This window comes from Orycteropus afer, unplaced genomic scaffold (assembly GCF_000298275.1).
Source record: "Orycteropus afer afer isolate SDZICR_OR568_19922 unplaced genomic scaffold, OryAfe1.0 scaffold00215, whole genome shotgun sequence".
Taxonomy (NCBI): Eukaryota; Metazoa; Chordata; class Mammalia; order Tubulidentata; family Orycteropodidae; genus Orycteropus; species Orycteropus afer.
This window is the reverse complement of record NW_006921802.1, coordinates 2,591,024-2,610,317: the sequence shown is the minus strand read 5'-3', so window position 1 is coordinate 2,610,317 and position 19,294 is coordinate 2,591,024. Positions and strand designations below refer to the sequence as shown.

The window sequence follows — 19,294 nt, the reverse complement described above, 5'->3', positions numbered from 1 at the left end:
AAGGGCACCTCTAGAAGACACAGTAAAATATTATAATAAAATGTGCAAAGATCGGGAGTTGGAAAACTGAAAGGGAAGAACATGCTTAGCATTTTTCAGGCTGAAAGACTTGAAGAAAAAAATTCAAGCCTCAAATTACAAAAAAATTCTACAGACAAAATATTGAATGATGCAAGAAGCCTCAAAAGAAGATGGAAGGAATACACACAGTTACCGTACCAAAAAGAATCAGTCAGTAATCAACCATCTCAGGAGGTAGCATTTGATCAAGAACCTATGGTATTGAAGGAAGGAATTCAGGGTCAACAGACAGCATTGGTGAAAATAAAGGCTCCAGAAATTGATGAAAATTGAGATGTTTCAACAAACAGATGCAATGTTGGAAGCTCTCACTTGTCTATGCCAAGAAATTTGGAAGACATCTACCTGGCCAACTGACTGGAAGAGATCCATCATTGTACCCAATCCCAAGAAAGGTAATTCAGCAGAATTCAGAAATCATCAAACAATATTATTAGTATCACACATAAATAAAAGTTTGCTGAAGATAATTAAAAAATGGTTGCAGCAGTACATCAACAGGGAATTGCCAGAAATTCAAGCCATATACTGAAGAGAACATAGGATGAGAGATATCATTGCCTATGTTAGATAGATTTTAGCTGAAAGCAGAAAATACCAGAAAGATGTTTACCAGTCTTTTATGACTATGCAATGCATTTGACATTGTGAAGAATGAGAATTCTAGAACACTGAATTTTGCCTATATGGAACCTTTACATAGACCAAGAAGCAGTTATTCAAACAGAAAAGGGGATACAACATGGTTTAAAATCAGGAAAGATGTGTATCAGGCTTTTACCTTTTCATCATACTTATTCAATATGTATGCTGAACAAATAATGTAAGAAGCTGGACTACATGAAGAAGAGTGTGGCATCAGGATTGGAGGAAGATTCATTAACAACCTGCTATGTACAGATGGCACAGTTTTGCTGAAAGTGAAGGACACTTGAAACATTGATAAAGATCAAAGCTTACAACGTACAGCATGGATTATACCTCAATATAAAATAAAAATCTTCACAACTGAACCAGTAAGCAACATTACAATAAACAGAAAAAAGATTGAAGTCATCAATGATTTAATTTTCCTTGGATCCACAATCAATGCCCATGGAAACAGCAGTCAAGAAATCAAACTACATATTGCATTAGGCAAATTTGCAGCAAAAGACCTTTCTTTAAAATGTTAAAAAGCAAAGATGTCATTAAAGTGTGCCTGACTCAAGCCATAATATTTTCAGTCACCTTTTATGCATGCCAAAGCTGAACAATGAATAGGGATATTGAAGAAGAATTGATGCCTTTGATATTATATATGAAGAATATTGAATATAGACAGAATGCCAGAAGAAGAAACAAAGTTGGCTTGGAAAAAGTATAGCCAGAATGCTCATTAGAAACAAGGATGATGAGACATCATCTCGTGTTATTTTGGACATAATATCAGCAGGGACCAGTCCCTGGAGGATATTATGCTTGGTCAAGTAGAGGGTCAGCAAAAAAGAGGAAGACCCTCAACGACGTGGTTTGACACCATAGCTGTAACAAAGGTCTCACACATAGCAACATTTGTGAGAATGGCCCAGGACTGGGCAGTGTTTCGTTCTTTTATATATAGCTTCACTGTGTATTGAGACTAACTGGATGGTACCTAACAACAAAAATATAGAATGAAATCTTTGGAATAATTAATCTTAAATCAATATTTCAAACCTCACAATTGCACTCAGTGAATTTAATATTAGAAGGTGTCTGTAGTGTCACCAAAATTCTAGTTAACGACTGTATTAACTAATCTTTGTATCCCATTGAATTTATTAATGAAGTGTTATTTTGGGAATAAATCTTTAGTGACATAAAGAGGTTTAGTATCATAGGAAAATAACAAAAGCAAATGTTAATATTGTTACAGTTTTACAAATTGTTAAAAAAATTCTGTGAATAAAAGCAGACTATAGAATACATATTTGTAGCATTTTGATAGTGGAAAATAAAAATAATTTCTTTAGTCCTGTAGAATGAGCATAATGGCAAAATGTTATTTTTAAGTAACTCTTTGCTTCTGAGGCTAACTAATAGATTCTGTGTTTGAAAGGAATAGCATATAACATTATCTAAAAAAGAACCAGATAATTGTGAAGTTATATTTTTATGTGGTGTAGCTCTGTAAATTGTTAATCCAGAAAATCTTAGTTTTTTAAAAACATATTCATGATATGAATTTTTAATACATATTATCATTTTCTCATTTTTAATATGCAAGATACTTCAAAAATTTTTAAGTTTTTTTTTTTTTTTTTTCTTAAAGCCTTTTTAAGTTATATGGCATTCTGACTTGATTCTATGTCTTGACAGGATTGAATCGGAAGATTTCCTACTCACTGGTTAACTCTGCTGATGGGCAATTCTCCATTAATGAGTTATCTGGAATTATTCAGTTAGAGAAGCCTTTGGATAGAGAACTGCAGGCAGTATACACTCTTATTTTGAAAGCTGTAGATCAAGGTTTGCCAAGGAGGTTGACAGCTACTGGCACTGTTGTTGTGTCAGTTTTGGATATAAATGACAACCCACCTGTGTTTGAATACCGTGAATATGGAGCCACAGTGTCTGAAGACATTCTTATTGGAACAGAAGTTCTTCAGGTGTATGCAGCAAGTCGAGATATTGAAGCAAATGCAGAAATCACCTACTCAGTAATAAGTGGAAATGAACATGGGAAATTCAGCATCGATTCAAAAACAGGTAACATGCCATAAAACTGAGAGGAAACCCATTGTCCCACTGAGAAGGCTGAATTTTCCCAGTCCTTTACCTTATATAAAGTAGCAGATTACCACTTTTTAGGCCCACCATGTAACTTTTTTTTTTTTTTTCCCCACATGTCGGAGAAAAAAAAAATAGGGCACACTTACCTTGTGAGGGGAGGGCTTAGTTGACAAAAAACGTGTAGCACATGCATTATTTGCATTAAAATATGGCACATATTGTCAGTGGATGTTCTAAAGAGATAAAGTCAGGTTTTCTTTTTATTTTTTAAGTGGAATTGAAAAGAGGTTTAGCAGACTAAATATTTCTGGCATTTCTGTTTTAAACTACAAGTAAGTTACTTACAAATAGAAAAGTAAAGTATCACACTCTAGAAGTTTAGTAAAGATGTAAAATATGGTACCTAAGGAAAATGCAAAGTGGAGGATAGTAGAAGACAGTCATCCTGTAATCACTCCTTTTTCTCACTGTCAGACTCATGTGAAATTGTTTCGCGAGCGAAACAGTAGTTCAGCCTTTTTAATCTTTGTTTCTGTAACAGGTATCTGATAATTTATTAAACTGATTTTTTTATTATGATAGTTGTATGTAACAATTGAACAAGATGGGCTGCGAACAAGATGCATTCATAACTGTGTGTTTAAGAATTTGTAGATCAGTTGGAACAGGTGCCTTCCTTTCTTATTGAGACCTAATATAGTAAGCTGAGGTTGCAACAAGTGGAAGTAATTGTGATAAAGAATTTGTTGTGAGCAGGAGTTGTTTCAGTCATTTCAAAGTGAGGGCAAACTTACATAACACTAAAGCAGGACTTCAAAAGATGTCAGAGTCCCACTCAGAGATGTTGACTTACTGAGCTGCTTTGAATGTGTGTAGTTCTCTATAGTTTTGCTAGTAATTCATTGTCATGCATCAGGCCTCTGAAAGAACTCACTATGCCTCTTCCAAGTCACCCTTTCCAAGGCTTCGACCTGTAATTTTTCGCGTTCTGGTTACCAGAATGAATCACCCAAATTATGAAAATTCTGATCTATTCCTGTTTTGTTTTATCAGCCATGACAAAGCCAATTCAGAGCACCTCATTAAAGGGCAAGTAGGAGTTTTCTATAAGTCACATTCATAACCCAGGGACTGACTGCCTGTACTTTACATCACACTGAATGACCTGATAGCTATGGTCAAAAGTCATAGGAGCCACTGATTCTTGTTAAATGAATACTGTGTGGTCTTGTTAACTTGTGGTCTAAAATAGCTATATGTCTTAGAACATCATAAAAAAAATTACTGCATTCAAACTATATTTAACTACATGTGACTATCTCAGATAAAAAAAAGTGTATGACATCATTTTAAAGCACAGTTTAATACATAACATGAAATTATTAATTTTAGGACTCTTTTATCCTGTTCTATTTTTAGGTAGGATACACTGTAATGAAGAAAAAAGGAAAATATGTTAAAGGAATTGGTAAATCTGAAAGATTTCTTTAAATGATAAGATATATGCAGAAGATTATTTTAGAGATTAGGAAAAGGATGCACATTGATATCCCTATACTTAAAAAATATAAGAAGAAAGGGAAACTGAAAGCTGCAGAGTAGATTTTTATTTATTTTTTTATTTTGTTTATTAGAGTATTAAACTATGGCTTAGAAGAGGTGAGAGATAAAAGCATTTTTATAGCTGGAGATGGAGGGTAGTATTAATTGGGAGAGTGGTTTAAAATATCACAAAGAATATCAGGAAAGTAAAAAATAAAGATCCAAGGATAGGCAAATTTTTAGTTTTTAATTTTGAATTAAGGAATTGGAAAACATGTAAATAACAAAATTTTATAGCAAAAATTAAATTTGTTTAAAAGTATTGTCTATTTTAGTCATTGTAGAAAAAATGATGGTGTTTCAAAATATTGGAAATAATTGTGATTTTCTGTACAGGGGCCATATTTATCATTGAGAATCTGGATTATGAAAGCTCTCATGAATATTACCTGACTGTAGAAGCCACTGATGGAGGCACACCTTCATTAAGTGATGTTGCAACTGTGAATATTAATGTAACCGATATCAACGATAACACCCCCGTGTTTAGCCAAGACACCTACACGGCAGTGATCAGTGAAGATGCTGTTCTTGAACAGTCTGTTATCATGGCATGTATTTTCCCCTCCAGTTTTCTTCTTCTTAATCTTTGCAAGAGTTTTCAGTAAGATTGATCCTGCTTTTCTATTGGTCTTTCTTATTTGGAAATAATGTGAAGATATAAAAATTTCTTAGTAGCCCAGTTAATAACTGATTTTATCATAAATAATGACTTTGTAAACAGGTAGCCTTTAATTTGTTTAATAGGGTTTTGGTTATCCTTTTATTAGCTATTTACTAAATAGTAGTGTGATATATTCTAGGTTATGGCTGATGATGCTGATGGACCTTCAAACAGCCACATCCACTATTCAATTATAGATGGCAATCAAGGAAGTCCATTTACAATTGACCCTGTCAAGGGAGAAGTGAAAGTGACCAAACTTCTAGACCGGGAGACAGTAAGTGAAAAAGTTTGATTTAAGTTGTTTAAAACCAAAAACTCACTGCCATCGAGTAGATGTTGACTCACAGTACCCTCGTTGGGTTTCCGAGGCAGTAAATGGTTATGAAAGTAGCTTGCCACATCTTACTTCCATGGAGTGGCTGGTGGGTTTGAACAACCAACTTTCAGGTTAGCAGTCAAATGCCTTAGGCACTACACTACCAGAGTTCCTTTTAAATTGTTTACAAAGAATCAAATCAATAAGTAGAGGTGCTTTGTTATACATAATCTACTGGCATGATATGAACCAGTCTTATTCTCACGAGATGAGGAAGTGAGATATAAATATTTGAAAAGCAGCTATAGTGTGAATATCTCAAGACTGTAAGAGGTATGTTTCATACTAATATGAAGTTTAGATATTGAGTGGAGGAAGAAATTACTATTGTCTCCAGTGTTCCAAGACACTTCATGCAAGAAGAAGCTGGACTTTAAATAATAGCAGGAATCTGGAAGGCCATAAGGATTGAGAGAACTGCATGAACAAAGGCATGGAGATAGGAAATATAAGATATGTTTAAGGAGCTTTACCCAATTGTATTAGAGTAATAATACAAGGAGGTAGGGGGAGAGAAGATAGAAAGACATATAAGGAACAGAGTTAAGCACATTCAAAACCAAGATTAGAGGTTCATACTTGATGCTGCAGGCACAGGAGTTAACTGAAGATTTGTGAGCTGAGATGTGACATTACTGAAAGCCATTATTGGAAGATGAGTATTACAGTAAGTCTAAGTGTTAACAAAGTAGTGAGAAGACTAGCTAGGCAAGCCAATAACAATCAGTGCGAGGCAACAAAAACCTGAATTGAAGAAGTAGCAGTAAGAATTGAGAAAAGACTAATGTAGAAACTTGGCAAAGGAAAAAATAGAATCCACAGGACTTAGATACGGCCGTGTGTAGAAAAAGCAGTGAAGTTAGAGACAATTCATTCTTTTTTTCAATCTTGCTGTGACTAAGTAGAACCTTTCAAGAGAAGCATGAAATTCATAAAGGCTGGGAGAAGCTGAAGAATGTGGCTTTTGATATGCTGACTTTAGAGGGAAGTCATATTCAAGTAGAATTGTTCAGCCAGTATTTGGAGATTTTCTTTTGAAGCTTAGTGACTTCAGAGCTGGAAATGTAGATGTAGCACATGGAGATGATCATAGAAGTGATCTAAGGGATTGAGATAAATGTGAGAAAATGAGAAGAAAACCAAGTTGAACACCTGCCCATCCACCCATGCACCCACCCTCCTATCCACCCAGCCTCCCATCCACCCATGCACCCACCCTTCTATCCACCCTGCCATCCACTCACTGTCCTATCCACCCTCCCATCCAGCCAACCTCCCATCCTCCCCTCCATCCACCCACCCACCCACTCATCCATCTATTCACTCTCTCACTTAAAGACAGGAAGAAAAAGAGAGCAAGAACTGCCTCAGAGAGATAAAAGAAGCATAGGAAAAGAGATTCCAGAGGCCGAAGCTCTAGAGACACCAGAAGAAAGGGAAACTTGCAGGAAAAGCTTTGGTTTGGAGAAATAGAATGGCATTGCTGTTAACAAAGAATACAATTTCAGAAGGATGCTGGATAAATCTAGATTACAGGGATTTGAGGAGCTAATGATAAGGACCATATTAAACTCAATTATTTAATTCTTTTTCTCACTTACTATGTTTGAGTAGGCGCTTTCCAAGAGTATAGGAAGCATGGATGTTATAACAAGGATTCCTGCCTTGATAGGCAAAACAAAGTTTAGAATCTTTAACTCAAGAAATACCAGAGTCCTTAATATGCTAATTAATGTCCATTGTAAGAGAGCAGAGGAGTTGGCCTGTGGTGTTTCAAGCTAATTTGCCTTCAGAACTCTTTTTCATTGGAACATCTTTCGGGACTCATGTTCCGCAGAACATTCCCTGGCTTTTAGTTAGTTTTCTGGCTTCTTCCACCACTCATTTTGGAAAAGAGAGCTTCACAGGGAGCTGCCTGGAAAAGAAGCTAACTCACTTGACTGAGTCCCTTTTGTGGGAAATTAAGAAGAGATAATCTTGAGGAATTAAACCGTTAGCTTAATCCAAGTGTAAAATTAATGGGCAGAGTGATCTAGTGTGTCCCGAGGAGTTGAAAATAAGCACTTTGGGTTTAGAAACAGCTTATTAATGTCGACTTCTTGGGCCTTCCCTGTTGTTACTAAAGTCACAGCACTTGAGATATGTTAATATTTTCAGTGATCATTTATATCATTGTTCTCATAACTTCTGTTAATAGAAGTGTACATTTTTAATGATAGAACATTCTTAATGATAAGCATGGGAGACTCTAATCACTGTAACTTTTTTTTTTTTTAATTGAGAAAATGCATTCAGTTTAGCAAAGTTATTTGTAGTGCACTTATTTGTAGGTTAGAGAATTACTTACCTACAAGATAAGCAAATGATGGCAGTCTTTTAGATCTGCCCTTCCAGATTGTCAGAAGTACATTTCTGATTTCAAGTCTATCCTTTGGCCTTGTGAAAATGTACATGTATTCTCTTTGTCTTTTCCCCACAAAGATTTCAGGATATACTCTCACCATTCAAGCCTCTGATAATGGCAGTCCGCCCAGAGTCAACACCACTACTGTGAACATTGATGTGTCTGATGTCAATGACAATCCTCCAGTCTTCTCTAAGGGAAACTACAGTGTAATCATCCAGGTAATCTTGGAGTACTGAAGGGTTCTTTGAACACATTTCTTTAGAAATGAACTCTTTGGCTGCAATTTTTTGTTTAAAATATCTTTCTTTTGCAAATACTACTTTTAAGGAAACTAAAACCAAACCAAAAAAGGAGCTCTGGTGGCATAGTGCCTAAGGCATTGGACTGCTAACTAGAAGGCTGGTGGTTCAAACCCACCAGCCACTCCTCAGAAAAAAAGTGGGAAAAAGAAAATTAGAAGGGTGTGCACTGACAGTAAATGATGAACACTTTCAACATGCAACTGTGCTTTCTTATCTCTTATTTGTGTGCTGTGTTTTTAAGGTGTTCTCATTATTACTTTAGGATAAGGAAGTCCTTGCTTCTTAATCTTCTGCTGCCCCTGCTGATGCTGCCACCTCTCCTCTTCGTGTACCTTCTACCCTAATCCTCTTCTTCTCTTCCTCATTCCCACTTCTCTTCCCATTCCTCCACTCCATATGTTCCGTTTCCTGGCTTTCTTCTCCTGTCCCCCTCCTCTTCCCCCATCTTCCCCATCTCTTCCACTCAGATACAGTATCATGATGAAGCTTTTGATCTCTGTATTTTTCTTATTATAGAAAGCTAATGTGTATCTCTTGTCACGTAGATTCATTTTTGTTAAAAGTTTTATGTGTGTGTTTGTTTAATTTATTCCACACAGGAAAACAAGCCAGTGGGTTTCAGTGTACTGCAACTGGTAGTAACAGACAAGGATTCTTCTCACAATGGTCCACCCTTTTTCTTTACTATCGTGAGTGGAAATGATGACCAAGCATTTGAAGTCAACCAGCAAGGAGTCCTCCTGACTTCCATGGCCATAAAGAGAAAAGTGAAAGATCACTACTTACTACACGTTAAGGTATTAAAGTATTTTCTTTATAATGTTATTGTGGATTCATGGAGAATAGAGGGCTATTTTTAAAATCTTTATTTGCTTAGTTGTTGTGTTCTTGCATTTGAGCAGGGTGTATATTTCATGAGAAAGTAAAAATGTATAGAATTGTCATCTTTTTTCTTTTTGTCATCCCTTCATTTTATTCCATACACTTAAGGGGTCTCATTTGTTCTATTGGTTGCTTTATTATAGACACTGATGGAGCCAAATTTCAGTATGAATTGGTGAAAGGGCTATAAAAAATGTTTTTCCTTTTCTTTGATATGCTTTTCATGTGGAAAAATGATGTCTAACAGTTGGTAATTTTTTAGAACTTGAGCAATATAAACGTGCCTTTTATAAAGAAGGTCTAAACATTGATATAAGTAATTATTTTTCTTTTCTCATAGGTGGCAGATAACGGAAAACCTCAGTTGTCATCTTTGACCTATGTTGACATTAGGGTCATTGAGGAGAGCATCTATCCTCCTGCAATTTTGCCACTAGAAATTTTTATTACTACTTTTGGAGAGGAATATTCAGGTGGTGTCATTGGAAAGATCCACGCAACAGACCAAGATGTATATGATACTTTAGCCTACAGTCTTGATCCCCAAATGGACAACTTGTTCTCTGTTTCCAGCACAGGTGGTAAGCTAATAGCACACAAAAAGCTAGATATAGGGCAGTACCTTCTCAATGTCAGTGTAACGGATGGGAAATTTACAACAGTGGCTGACATCACGGTGCATATCAGACAAATAACACAAGAGATGTTGAACCACACCATTGCTATCCGCTTTGCCAATCTTACACCAGAAGAGTTTGTTGGTGACTACTGGCGCAATTTCCAGCGAGCTTTACGGAACATCTTGGGCGTGAAGAGGAATGACATACATATTGTTAGCTTGCAGCCCTCTGAGCCTCAGTCACATCTGGATGTCTTACTTTTCATAGAGAAATCAGGTAGTGCCCAGGTGTCAACAAAAATTCTTCTGCACAAGATTAATTCCTCTGTGACTGATATTGAGGAAATCATTGGTGTTAGGATATTGGATGTATTCCAGAAGCTCTGTGCAGGACTGGATTGCCCATGGAAATTCTGTGATGAAAAGGTATCTGTGGATGAAAACATCATGTCAACGCATAGTACAGCCAGACTGAGTTTTGTGACTCCCCGCCACCAGAGAATAGCTGTGTGTCTCTGCCAAGGTAATCTAAGCATATGAATATAGGTGTTAGAGATTCATTTTATATACAAGCTTAGAAGGCTACAAATTAAAGACATTGTCTTTAAATTCCAGTTAATTAGCTGTATCCCCACCTTTCTTTTCTTTAAACCAAGAGGGAAAATGCCCAGTTGTCCACCATGGATGTGAAGACAATCCTTGTCCTGAGGGATCTGAATGTATCAGTGATCCCCGAGAGGAGAAATACACCTGTGTATGTCCTGGTGGCAAGTTTGGCCAGTGCTCAGGTAAGAGTTCAATTAGTAAGCAGACTTTTATTTTAGGAAATTGTCTTCAATGTTTCTCCCACCCCCACTTTGTCTCCGTCTGTGGTAAATATGTTGTTGCGTTCCATAGAGTTGTCTCCAACTCATAGTGACCTTATGCATAACAGAACGAAACACCACCTGGTCCTGTGCCAGCCTCACAATTCCTACTATATCTGAGCCCATTGCTGCAGCCACCGTGTCAGTCTATCTTGTTGAGGGCCTTCCCCTTTTTTGTTTACCCTTCTCTTTACCAAGCAGAATATCGTTCTCCAGGGAATGGTTCCTTCTGACAACATGACCAAAGTAGGTGGCACGAAGTCTAGCCATTCTTGCTTCTAGGGAGCATTCTGGATGCACTTCCTCCAGGACAGATTTGTTAATTCTTTCAGCAGACGATGGTAGTCTTGGCATTTCTCCAACACCACAACTCAAAAGCATCAACTCTTCTTCTGTCTTCCTTATTCATTGTCCAGCTCTCACATGCATAAGAGGTGATTGAAAATACCATGGCTTGAGTTAAGAGCACCTTAGTCTTCAAGGAGACATCTTTGCTCCTCATCATTTGATAAAGGTCTTTTGCAGCCGATTTGCCCAATGCAATACATCTTCTGATGTCTTGACTGCTGCTTCCATTGGCATTGATTGTAGACCTGAGTAATATGAAATCTTTCACAACTTAAGTCTTTTCTCCATCCACCATGAAGCTAAGCTGTTTATTGGACCAGTCATGAGGATCTTTGTTTTTTTTATATTGAGGTATAATGCATACTGCAGACTATAGGCTTTAATCTTCATCAGTAAGTATTTCAAGTCATCCTCACTTTCTGCAAGTGAAGTTGCATCATCTGCATATTACAGGTTGTTAATGAGTCTTCCTCCAATCCTGATGCCACATTCTTCTTCATATAGTCCAGCTTCTCAGACTATTTGCTCAGCATGCAATATTGAATAAGTATGGTGAAAGGATACAACCCTGACACACTTCCTTCTTGATTTTGAACCATGCAGTGTTTCCTTGTTCTTTTCGAACAACAGCCTCCTGTATAGGTTCCTCATGAATATAGTCAAGTGTTGTGGAATTCCCATTCTTCTCAATGTTATCCATAATTTGTTATGATCCACACAATCAAATGCTTTTGCATAGTCAATAAAACGTAAGTAAACATCTTTCTGGTATTCTTTGCTTTCAACTAAGATCCATCTGACATCAACAGTGATATCCCTCGTTCCACGTCCTCTGCTGAATCCAGTTTGCATTTCTGGATGCTCTCTGTCATTATACTGCTACAACCATTTTTGAATTGTCTTCAGTAAGATTTTGCTTGCATGTGGTATTAATGTTATTGTTCAATAATTTCCACATTCTGTGGGATCACCTTACTTTGGAATGGGTACAAATATAGATTTCTTCCAGTCAGTTGGCCAGGTAGCTGTCTTCCAAATCTCTTGGTGTAACCGAATGAGTGCCTCCAGTGGAACATCCGTTTGTTGAAACATCTCAATGGGTATTCCGTCAGTCCCTGGTGCCTTGTTCTTCACCAATTCCTTCAGTGCAGCTTCAACTTCTTCCTTCATTATTTTTGGTTCTTGATCATATTCCACCTCCTGAAATAGATGAACATCGACCAGTTCTTTTTGGTATAGTGACTCTCTATATTCCTTCCATCTTCTTTTGATGCTTCCTGCATCATTCCATATTTTGCCCATAGAATCTTTCAGTATTGCAACTCGAGACTTGGAGTTTTTCTCCTCAGTTCTTTCAGTTTGAGAAATGCAAGCATGTTCTTCTCTTTTGGTTTTTTAACTCCAGGTCTTTACACAATTCACTATAGTAATTGGCTTTGTCTTCTCAAGCTGCTCATGGAAATTTTCTGTTCAGCTTTTTTATCTTGTCAGTTCTTCCATTTGCTTTAGCTATTCTCTGCTCAAGGGCAAGTTTTAGGGTCTCTTCTGACATCCATTTTGGTCTTGTCTTTTTAATGACCTCTTGTTTTCTTCATGGATGACGTTCTTGGTCTCATCCCACAATTCCTCTAGTTTTTGGTCATTGGTGTTCAGTGCATCAAATCTATTCTTTAGATGGTTTCTAAATTCAGGAGGGATATACTCGAGATCATATTTTGGCTCTTGTGGACTTATTGTAATTGTCTTCCACTTCAACTTGAACATGCATATGAACAGTTCATGGTCTGTTCCACAGTCACCTCCTGGCCTTGTTTTGGCCAAAGATACTGAACTTCTCCATCGCCTTTTGCCACAGATGTAGTCAGTCTGATTCCTGTGTATTCCATCTGGTGAAGTCCATGTGTATGGCCATCGCTTATGTTGTTGAAAAAGGTATTTGCAATGAGTAAGTCATTGGTCTTCCAAAATTCTATCATGTGATCTCCAGTGTTACTTCTATCTCCAAGGCCATATTTTCCAACTACTGGTAACTCTTCTTTGTTTCCAACTTTTGCATTCCAGTCACCAGTGATAATCAACACAGCTTAATTGTATGTTCAGTCAATTTCAGACTGCAGGAGTTGGTAAAAATCTTCAATTTTCTCATCTTTGGCTTTGCTGGCTGGTGCATAGATTTGAATAATAATAGTATTAACTGGTCTTCCTTGTAGGCATATGGATATTATCCTATCACTGACAGCATTGTATTTGAAGACACATCTTGAAACACTGACAATAAGTGGCACTCTGTTCCTCTTCAAATTGTCATTCCCGTCTGCTAAAGGGGCAAGGAGGCCACATCTTCTGACCCCTCTAACTGCAGAAGAGGAGGACAGAATCACCATCAGTAGCCCAAGGCCTATTCCTGCGAGGCCAAACATGCTGCTTCCCTTCAGCCCATTCACCAATCCTGACACCAACTGTTCCTCCTGCAGCACTTGCCACCTTTCTGCTGGGTTCGATAATTCACTGCAGTGGCCATACAGAACTTACAGATTATGGGGTTTATTAGAGAAGCACCAAGGTTACAATTCAAGTTCAGGAAAAGTGCTCAGTCTCTCTCCCAGCAGTGCGTGTCCCACGGTGTCTCTCTCAGCAATGCGTGCCTCTTGCGTCTCTTTCCCAGCAGCATGTGTCTCTCAGGAATGCATTTCTCTCGGGAGAGTGTTTCTCTCAGAAGCACGTCCTTCTCAACCAGCAATCAGAGAGAGACTTCTGCCTCTAGGAGGCCTCCTTTTGAGCCTGGCAGAGTGGCCAAACTAGCCAATCATAACATCAGAATTCTAAGCACCTGAGAGAGAGCGAACTTCCCAGAACATTGCTTTTGTGGCACTCCCAACAGAAATACCCCAATAGAAATGTGGATAACATTTACAATCAGGAGCTCCTTAGTTGCTCACAGCAAACTCCACCACGGAGTTTACAAAGACTTATGGCTAGAAAAGCCACACTAGGTAATTTACTACACTGCGCCATCATAGTAGATCATATGGTTGTCTGATTCAAAATGGCCCAAATCAGTCCATTTCATCTCACTAATGCCTAGGATATCAATGTTTATGCATTCCATTTCATTTTTGACAACTTCCAATATTCCTAGATCCATACTTTGTACATTGCATGTTCCAATTATTAATGGATGTTTTCATCTGTTTGTACTCATTTTGAGTCATGCCACATCAGCCAAGGGAGGTCTCAAAAGCTTTACTCTATCCATATCGTTAAGGTCATCTCTACTCTGAGGAGTCAGCTCCTCAGTCAAATTTTGAATGCCTTCTGACCTGATGGGCTCATCTTCTGCCAGTATATTGGACAGTGTTTCAGGGCTATTCATAAAATTTTCCAGTAATATATCAGAAAGTGTTTCACTGATATTCATATGGTTTTCACTGGCCAATTGTTTGAGAAGTAGATGGCCTCTTCCTTCTTCTGAGTCTGTCTTAGCCCAGAAGCCCCTCTGAAACCTGTCCACCATGAGTTGCCCTGCTGGCATTTTATGACACCAGTGGCATAGCCTTCAGCCTCACAGTAACACATAAGACACCACAGGATGACAAACTGACAGACAAGTTTGTCTCTCTTGGTTGTTCCTAACCCCTCTGTGCCCACCTACTTCAGGCCCTGGCCTTAAAATAGAGCCACCTCCAAGCAAAAAATGAGTTCCTGAGACCTCGTCCTTCCTACCTTAGGCCCTAGCCTTAAAATAGAGTCACCCCAAGGGAAAAACAACCCCCAAGCCCTGAGCCCACCTACCTCAGGCCTTGGCCTTAAAATAGAGCTGCCCCCAAGTGGAAAGCAGCCCCCAAGACCTGGGTCCATATGGTAAATAACACACACACACACACACACTGCTATTGAGTCAGTTCTGACTCATAATAATCCCTCGGGTTTCTGAAGTGGTATCACTACAGATGCAGATTGCTCAATCTTCCTTCCGAGGAGTGGCTGGTGGGCTTGAACCTGTTTAGCAGTCATATGTCTTAGGCACTGTGTCACTAGAGTAAATATATATGTAACAAAATATTTGTCATGTCAACATTTTTCAACTGTGTAATTCAGTATCACTAATGATGTTTATCATGTTGTTCAGCAGACTATTATCTGTTTCCAGATTTTTCTATTACCCTTAACAGAAGCTTGGTGCTCTGTAAGCAATGAATCTGCCTTTTTCTCTCTTCCCACCCACTCCTGGCAACCACTTTTGGTGACAAACTTTGATCCATATACACTTGCCTATTCTAGATATTTCATATAATTGGGAAAATATAATATTTGCCCTTTTGTGACTGACTTATTTCACTTAGTCTGTTTTCAGAGTTTGATTTATGTTGTAGCATGTATCCAGACTTCATTTTTCTTTATGGCTGAGTAACAGTCCATTGTGTATATGTACCGCATTTTGTTTATCCGTTCATCTGTTGATGGATATTTAGGATATTTTCACCTTTTGGTTATTGTGGATAGTGCTGCAATGAGTATTACTATACAAGTATCTGTTTGCATTCTTTGGTGTTTCTTACAATTTTCTTCTTTATTGAAGTTTAAAAATACTATAAAGTGTGTTTATTATAGCAAATCAGGCATAAAGATGAATAAAATAAAAGAGTAGTAGCTTTTCCTTCCTATTATATTATACGTGAATTTGGTATTCATTCTTCCGTACCTTTTATCAATACTTATATTAACTTATTTAGAGGTTTATTTTCCTTTTCTTTCTCCTTTACTCCTTTTTGAAACTAAAATACGATTATATCCCATCTAGATCTCTACCTTTTGCTCTCCTTCATGCATATACCCCCACTTAACTGTGTCTCATTGACATCTTTCCAAGTCAGGGTATAGAAACTTAATTCTTTTTAATAGCTCCACTGTGGTGTCTAGTAAGACTGTACCCTCATTTACTCAGCATTTTCCTTGTAGATAGAGATTCAGGTTGTTCATTTCTTTCTTTTTTTAAATTTTGTTATAATAAATTATAAAATCAGTATTTACTATGTCAAAAATTAATTACATTTAAAAATTTTTAATGCACTGCTATGTTTCCTGAAAAGTTGTCCCAATTCCTGTTTCTTGCGGTCATATGAAGGTGCCTGATTCCTCCATTCTCTTGCCAATATTAAAAGTTTTCAATTGAAAAAATATCCCCCCATTGAATGGCATGAAATAATACCTATTCCTTATTTTAATATGTGTTTCTTTGGCTGCTTGTGAAAGTTATTGTCTCATTTGTTCATTGCTTTTAAGCATTTTCTCTTCTGTGACTCACCTTTTGATACTCTTTATTTCTCTGGGTTGTCTTTTTTTTTATTACCAATATGTGAAGCTCTTAGTATATTATGAATATTAACATTATTTGCATTGCAGCTTCCTCTGTATATTATTGACCTCCTGATTTTTTTTTTTTTTGATTTATTGATCTTTCATCATTTTGAAATCTGATTTTTATTTTGTCTGTTCTGCATAATTTTACATAACAAATTTCCATCTTTGGGGAATATTATTATTTTCTTCTATTTTATAGGAGTGGCTTGTTTTCTGTCCTGCTTGAGGTTTCCCAGAACACCTTGAGGCTGTGTAAATATTTTTCTAAATTGTATTCTTATGATTTTATATTGAACATTTTCATATTTGAGTGTACCATCATTTTTCTGTGATTCAGTAGTCTATTGTCTTCCAGATGGAGAGCCAGTTATGTTGTACTATTAAGTAAATAGACATTTTTCTAATGAAATGAATTTTATATTTTAATTTTCCATAAAAATTTGGATCAGTCTGTGGAGCAGAATCACACTTTTAAAAATATGCTTTAACTTGGTTCTGATTTATTTTTTCCTACTTGTGATTTATAGGGGGTTCATCTGTAACATTTACTGGACACAGCTTTGTGAAATACCGTCTAATGGAAAATGAGAACAAATTAGAGATGAAATTGACAATGCGTCTCAGAACGTATTCTACTCATGCAGTTGTAATGTATGCTCGAGGAACAGACTATAGTATTTTGGAGGTAAGTTTTCATGCATTTTTGTGCTTCAGAATGTGGAAAACTTTAAAAAGATAAATTTTATTTTATGTGCAGATTATCTGATTTTTAAAGACTAATTAAGTAGAATGGTTGAATTCCATGTTTAAATAGTTTATTAATTCAAGTTGTGAAACTTACACAGAAAGTTCTTTTTGCTGTGCAGCGCTTGAATTTGCTTGTGATTTTTACAAACATTTTTAGGTTCACATATAAATTAACATTTTTAGGTTCTCATGTAAAGTTAACTTGTAAATTCTTGGTGGGTGATGTTGTATCTTACTAATGTTATAGAGAGTTCCTAAAATACTTTAAGTGATAATTGTTTTGCCCATCTCTTTTCTTCAAAACATAGTTCAGTTTTGACTTTCGAGACTACCTGAAGTTCTTTTTATTCTTTTCAGTTAACAGTTAATTATTAGTCATTTCCATTCCATGCTATTTGGATATGCAGTTTGCACTTGCACTTGATATTGCTAAAAAATCCATTTTTATTATTTTTAGGAAGGACAAATGAGTGTGTGTTTAAATTTAAATGTAAAGCTTTATTCTTTGTACTTTGATTCACTAAACGTACTTCTATAGATTTTTGATCAGAGACAGTGACAATTTAGTCACATGAGAGTAATGTGAATGGTCATTTTTTTTTCATAGATTCATAATGGAAGGCTACAGTACAAATTTGACTGTGGAAGTGGCCCTGGCATTGTCTCTGTTCAGAGCATTCAAGTCAATGATGGACAGTGGCATGCAGTGTCACTTGAAGTGAATGGAAACTATGCCAGGCTGGTTCTAGACCAAGTCCACACTGCATCAGGCACAGCCCCAGGGACCCTGAAAACCCTCAACCTGGATAACCATGTATTTTTTGGTGGCCACATCCGTCAGCAAGGCACAAGGCATGGAAGAAGCCCTCAAGTTGGTAATGGTTTCAGGGGTTGTATGGATTCTATTTATTTGAATGGGCAAGAGCTCCCTTTGAATAACAAACCAAAAAGCTATGCACACATTGAAGAATCAGTGGATATATCTCCTGGGTGCTTATTAACAGCTGCAGAAGACTGCTCAAGCAATCCTTGCCAGAATGGAGGCATTTGCAACCTATCACCTACTGGAGGTAGGCTTCATAATGTTATCTTTAAAATGTCACACATGTATACAGTTTTGGGGAAGTTGCCTAAGTATTTTTCTGTTTTTATTAAAAAAAAATTGTTAGATATTGCAGTCATTGTTAGAATTAAGTATATTAATGGGTGCAAAAGAGGGCTTAGAACTGGGAAACTAGGCTGGCGAGTACAGCCTCCCTGACTGCCGAATGTCTGCAGTCACACTCAGGCATTTGAGTAGAACGTATTTTTTTATGTGTCCCATTCAGCATCAGTAACTACAGGCAAACTATAATTACTCTCAACTCCTCTTGGACATGTGCCTCTGAGAGTAGATTGCATCTCATAGCAACCTTATACAACAAAGTAGAACTGCACCATAGACTTCCCTAAGCTGTAATCTTTATTTTATGTGTTTATTTTTCTGTTGTGAAAACATACAGAACAAGACATTTGCCAATGTTAACACCTTCCACATTTGCAGCTCAGGGACATTGATGACATTTTTCATGTTATGCCACCATTATTGCTTTCCTTTTCCAAAATATTACACCACAGTTAGCATGAACTCAGTGTCCCCCAAACAAAATAGGCTGTAATCTTTATGGGAGCAGATTGCCAGGTCTTTTCCAGTGGAGTATTTGATGGATTCAAACTGTCAACTTTTCAGTTACCAGCTAAACTCTTAACCACTGTGCCACCAGAAGTCTTTTCATAGACACTAGCCAAAGGAATTTAGAATTGGTACAACTCAGCTTTTCTTGGCCTGCTGCCTGCTAGCTGATGGCTCAGGACAGAGGAACTGCTAGTGTCTTGCTGGTAATATGTGGAATATGGTTTTCCAGAACGCCTTAAGTCCTTATGATCACTATTCTTAGATTTGAATGGCATTTTATAGTTTTCAGAGTGCTTTCACTCATTATCTCATTTAATCTTTAAATAGCCTCATGAGTAGCAAATAAATGTCAATCTTCATAGTAACTCAAACAACTTTTTTTGCCTGTTCTATACACTTCATCTAATAATCTTGAATAAATTATGGTTAACTAATGCCAATTATGATTTCTTTCTTCAGTTCTCAGTGCTTTCATTGTATCAGCAGTGGAAGGCTTGTCAATACAGACAATTTTTTGCCCAGAGGAAGGCAATTTTACTAGCTTTTATATGTCTTAGAGAACTAAACCTTTGCTTAAACTTAAAAGTAGAAACCAATATAGTAAAAT

At 37.0% G+C, this 19,294-nt stretch overlaps 1 protein-coding gene across 1 annotated transcript in view; it reads left to right on the top strand.

Annotated features, from left to right (window-relative positions):
* Nucleotides 1-19,294, top strand: part of FAT1 (FAT atypical cadherin 1) — a 151,129-nt gene that overhangs the window by 120,356 nt on the left and 11,479 nt on the right. The window contains exons 13-21 of the mRNA XM_007948396.2: nucleotides 2,422-2,811; nucleotides 4,774-4,988; nucleotides 5,241-5,378; nucleotides 7,962-8,105; nucleotides 8,789-8,986; nucleotides 9,412-10,213; nucleotides 10,347-10,478; nucleotides 16,793-16,950; nucleotides 17,620-18,082. Of these exons, the coding sequence (XP_007946587.1) occupies nucleotides 2,422-2,811; nucleotides 4,774-4,988; nucleotides 5,241-5,378; nucleotides 7,962-8,105; nucleotides 8,789-8,986; nucleotides 9,412-10,213; nucleotides 10,347-10,478; nucleotides 16,793-16,950; nucleotides 17,620-18,082 (2,640 nt within the window). The remainder of the gene's footprint in view (nucleotides 1-2,421; nucleotides 2,812-4,773; nucleotides 4,989-5,240; nucleotides 5,379-7,961; nucleotides 8,106-8,788; nucleotides 8,987-9,411; nucleotides 10,214-10,346; nucleotides 10,479-16,792; nucleotides 16,951-17,619; nucleotides 18,083-19,294) is intronic.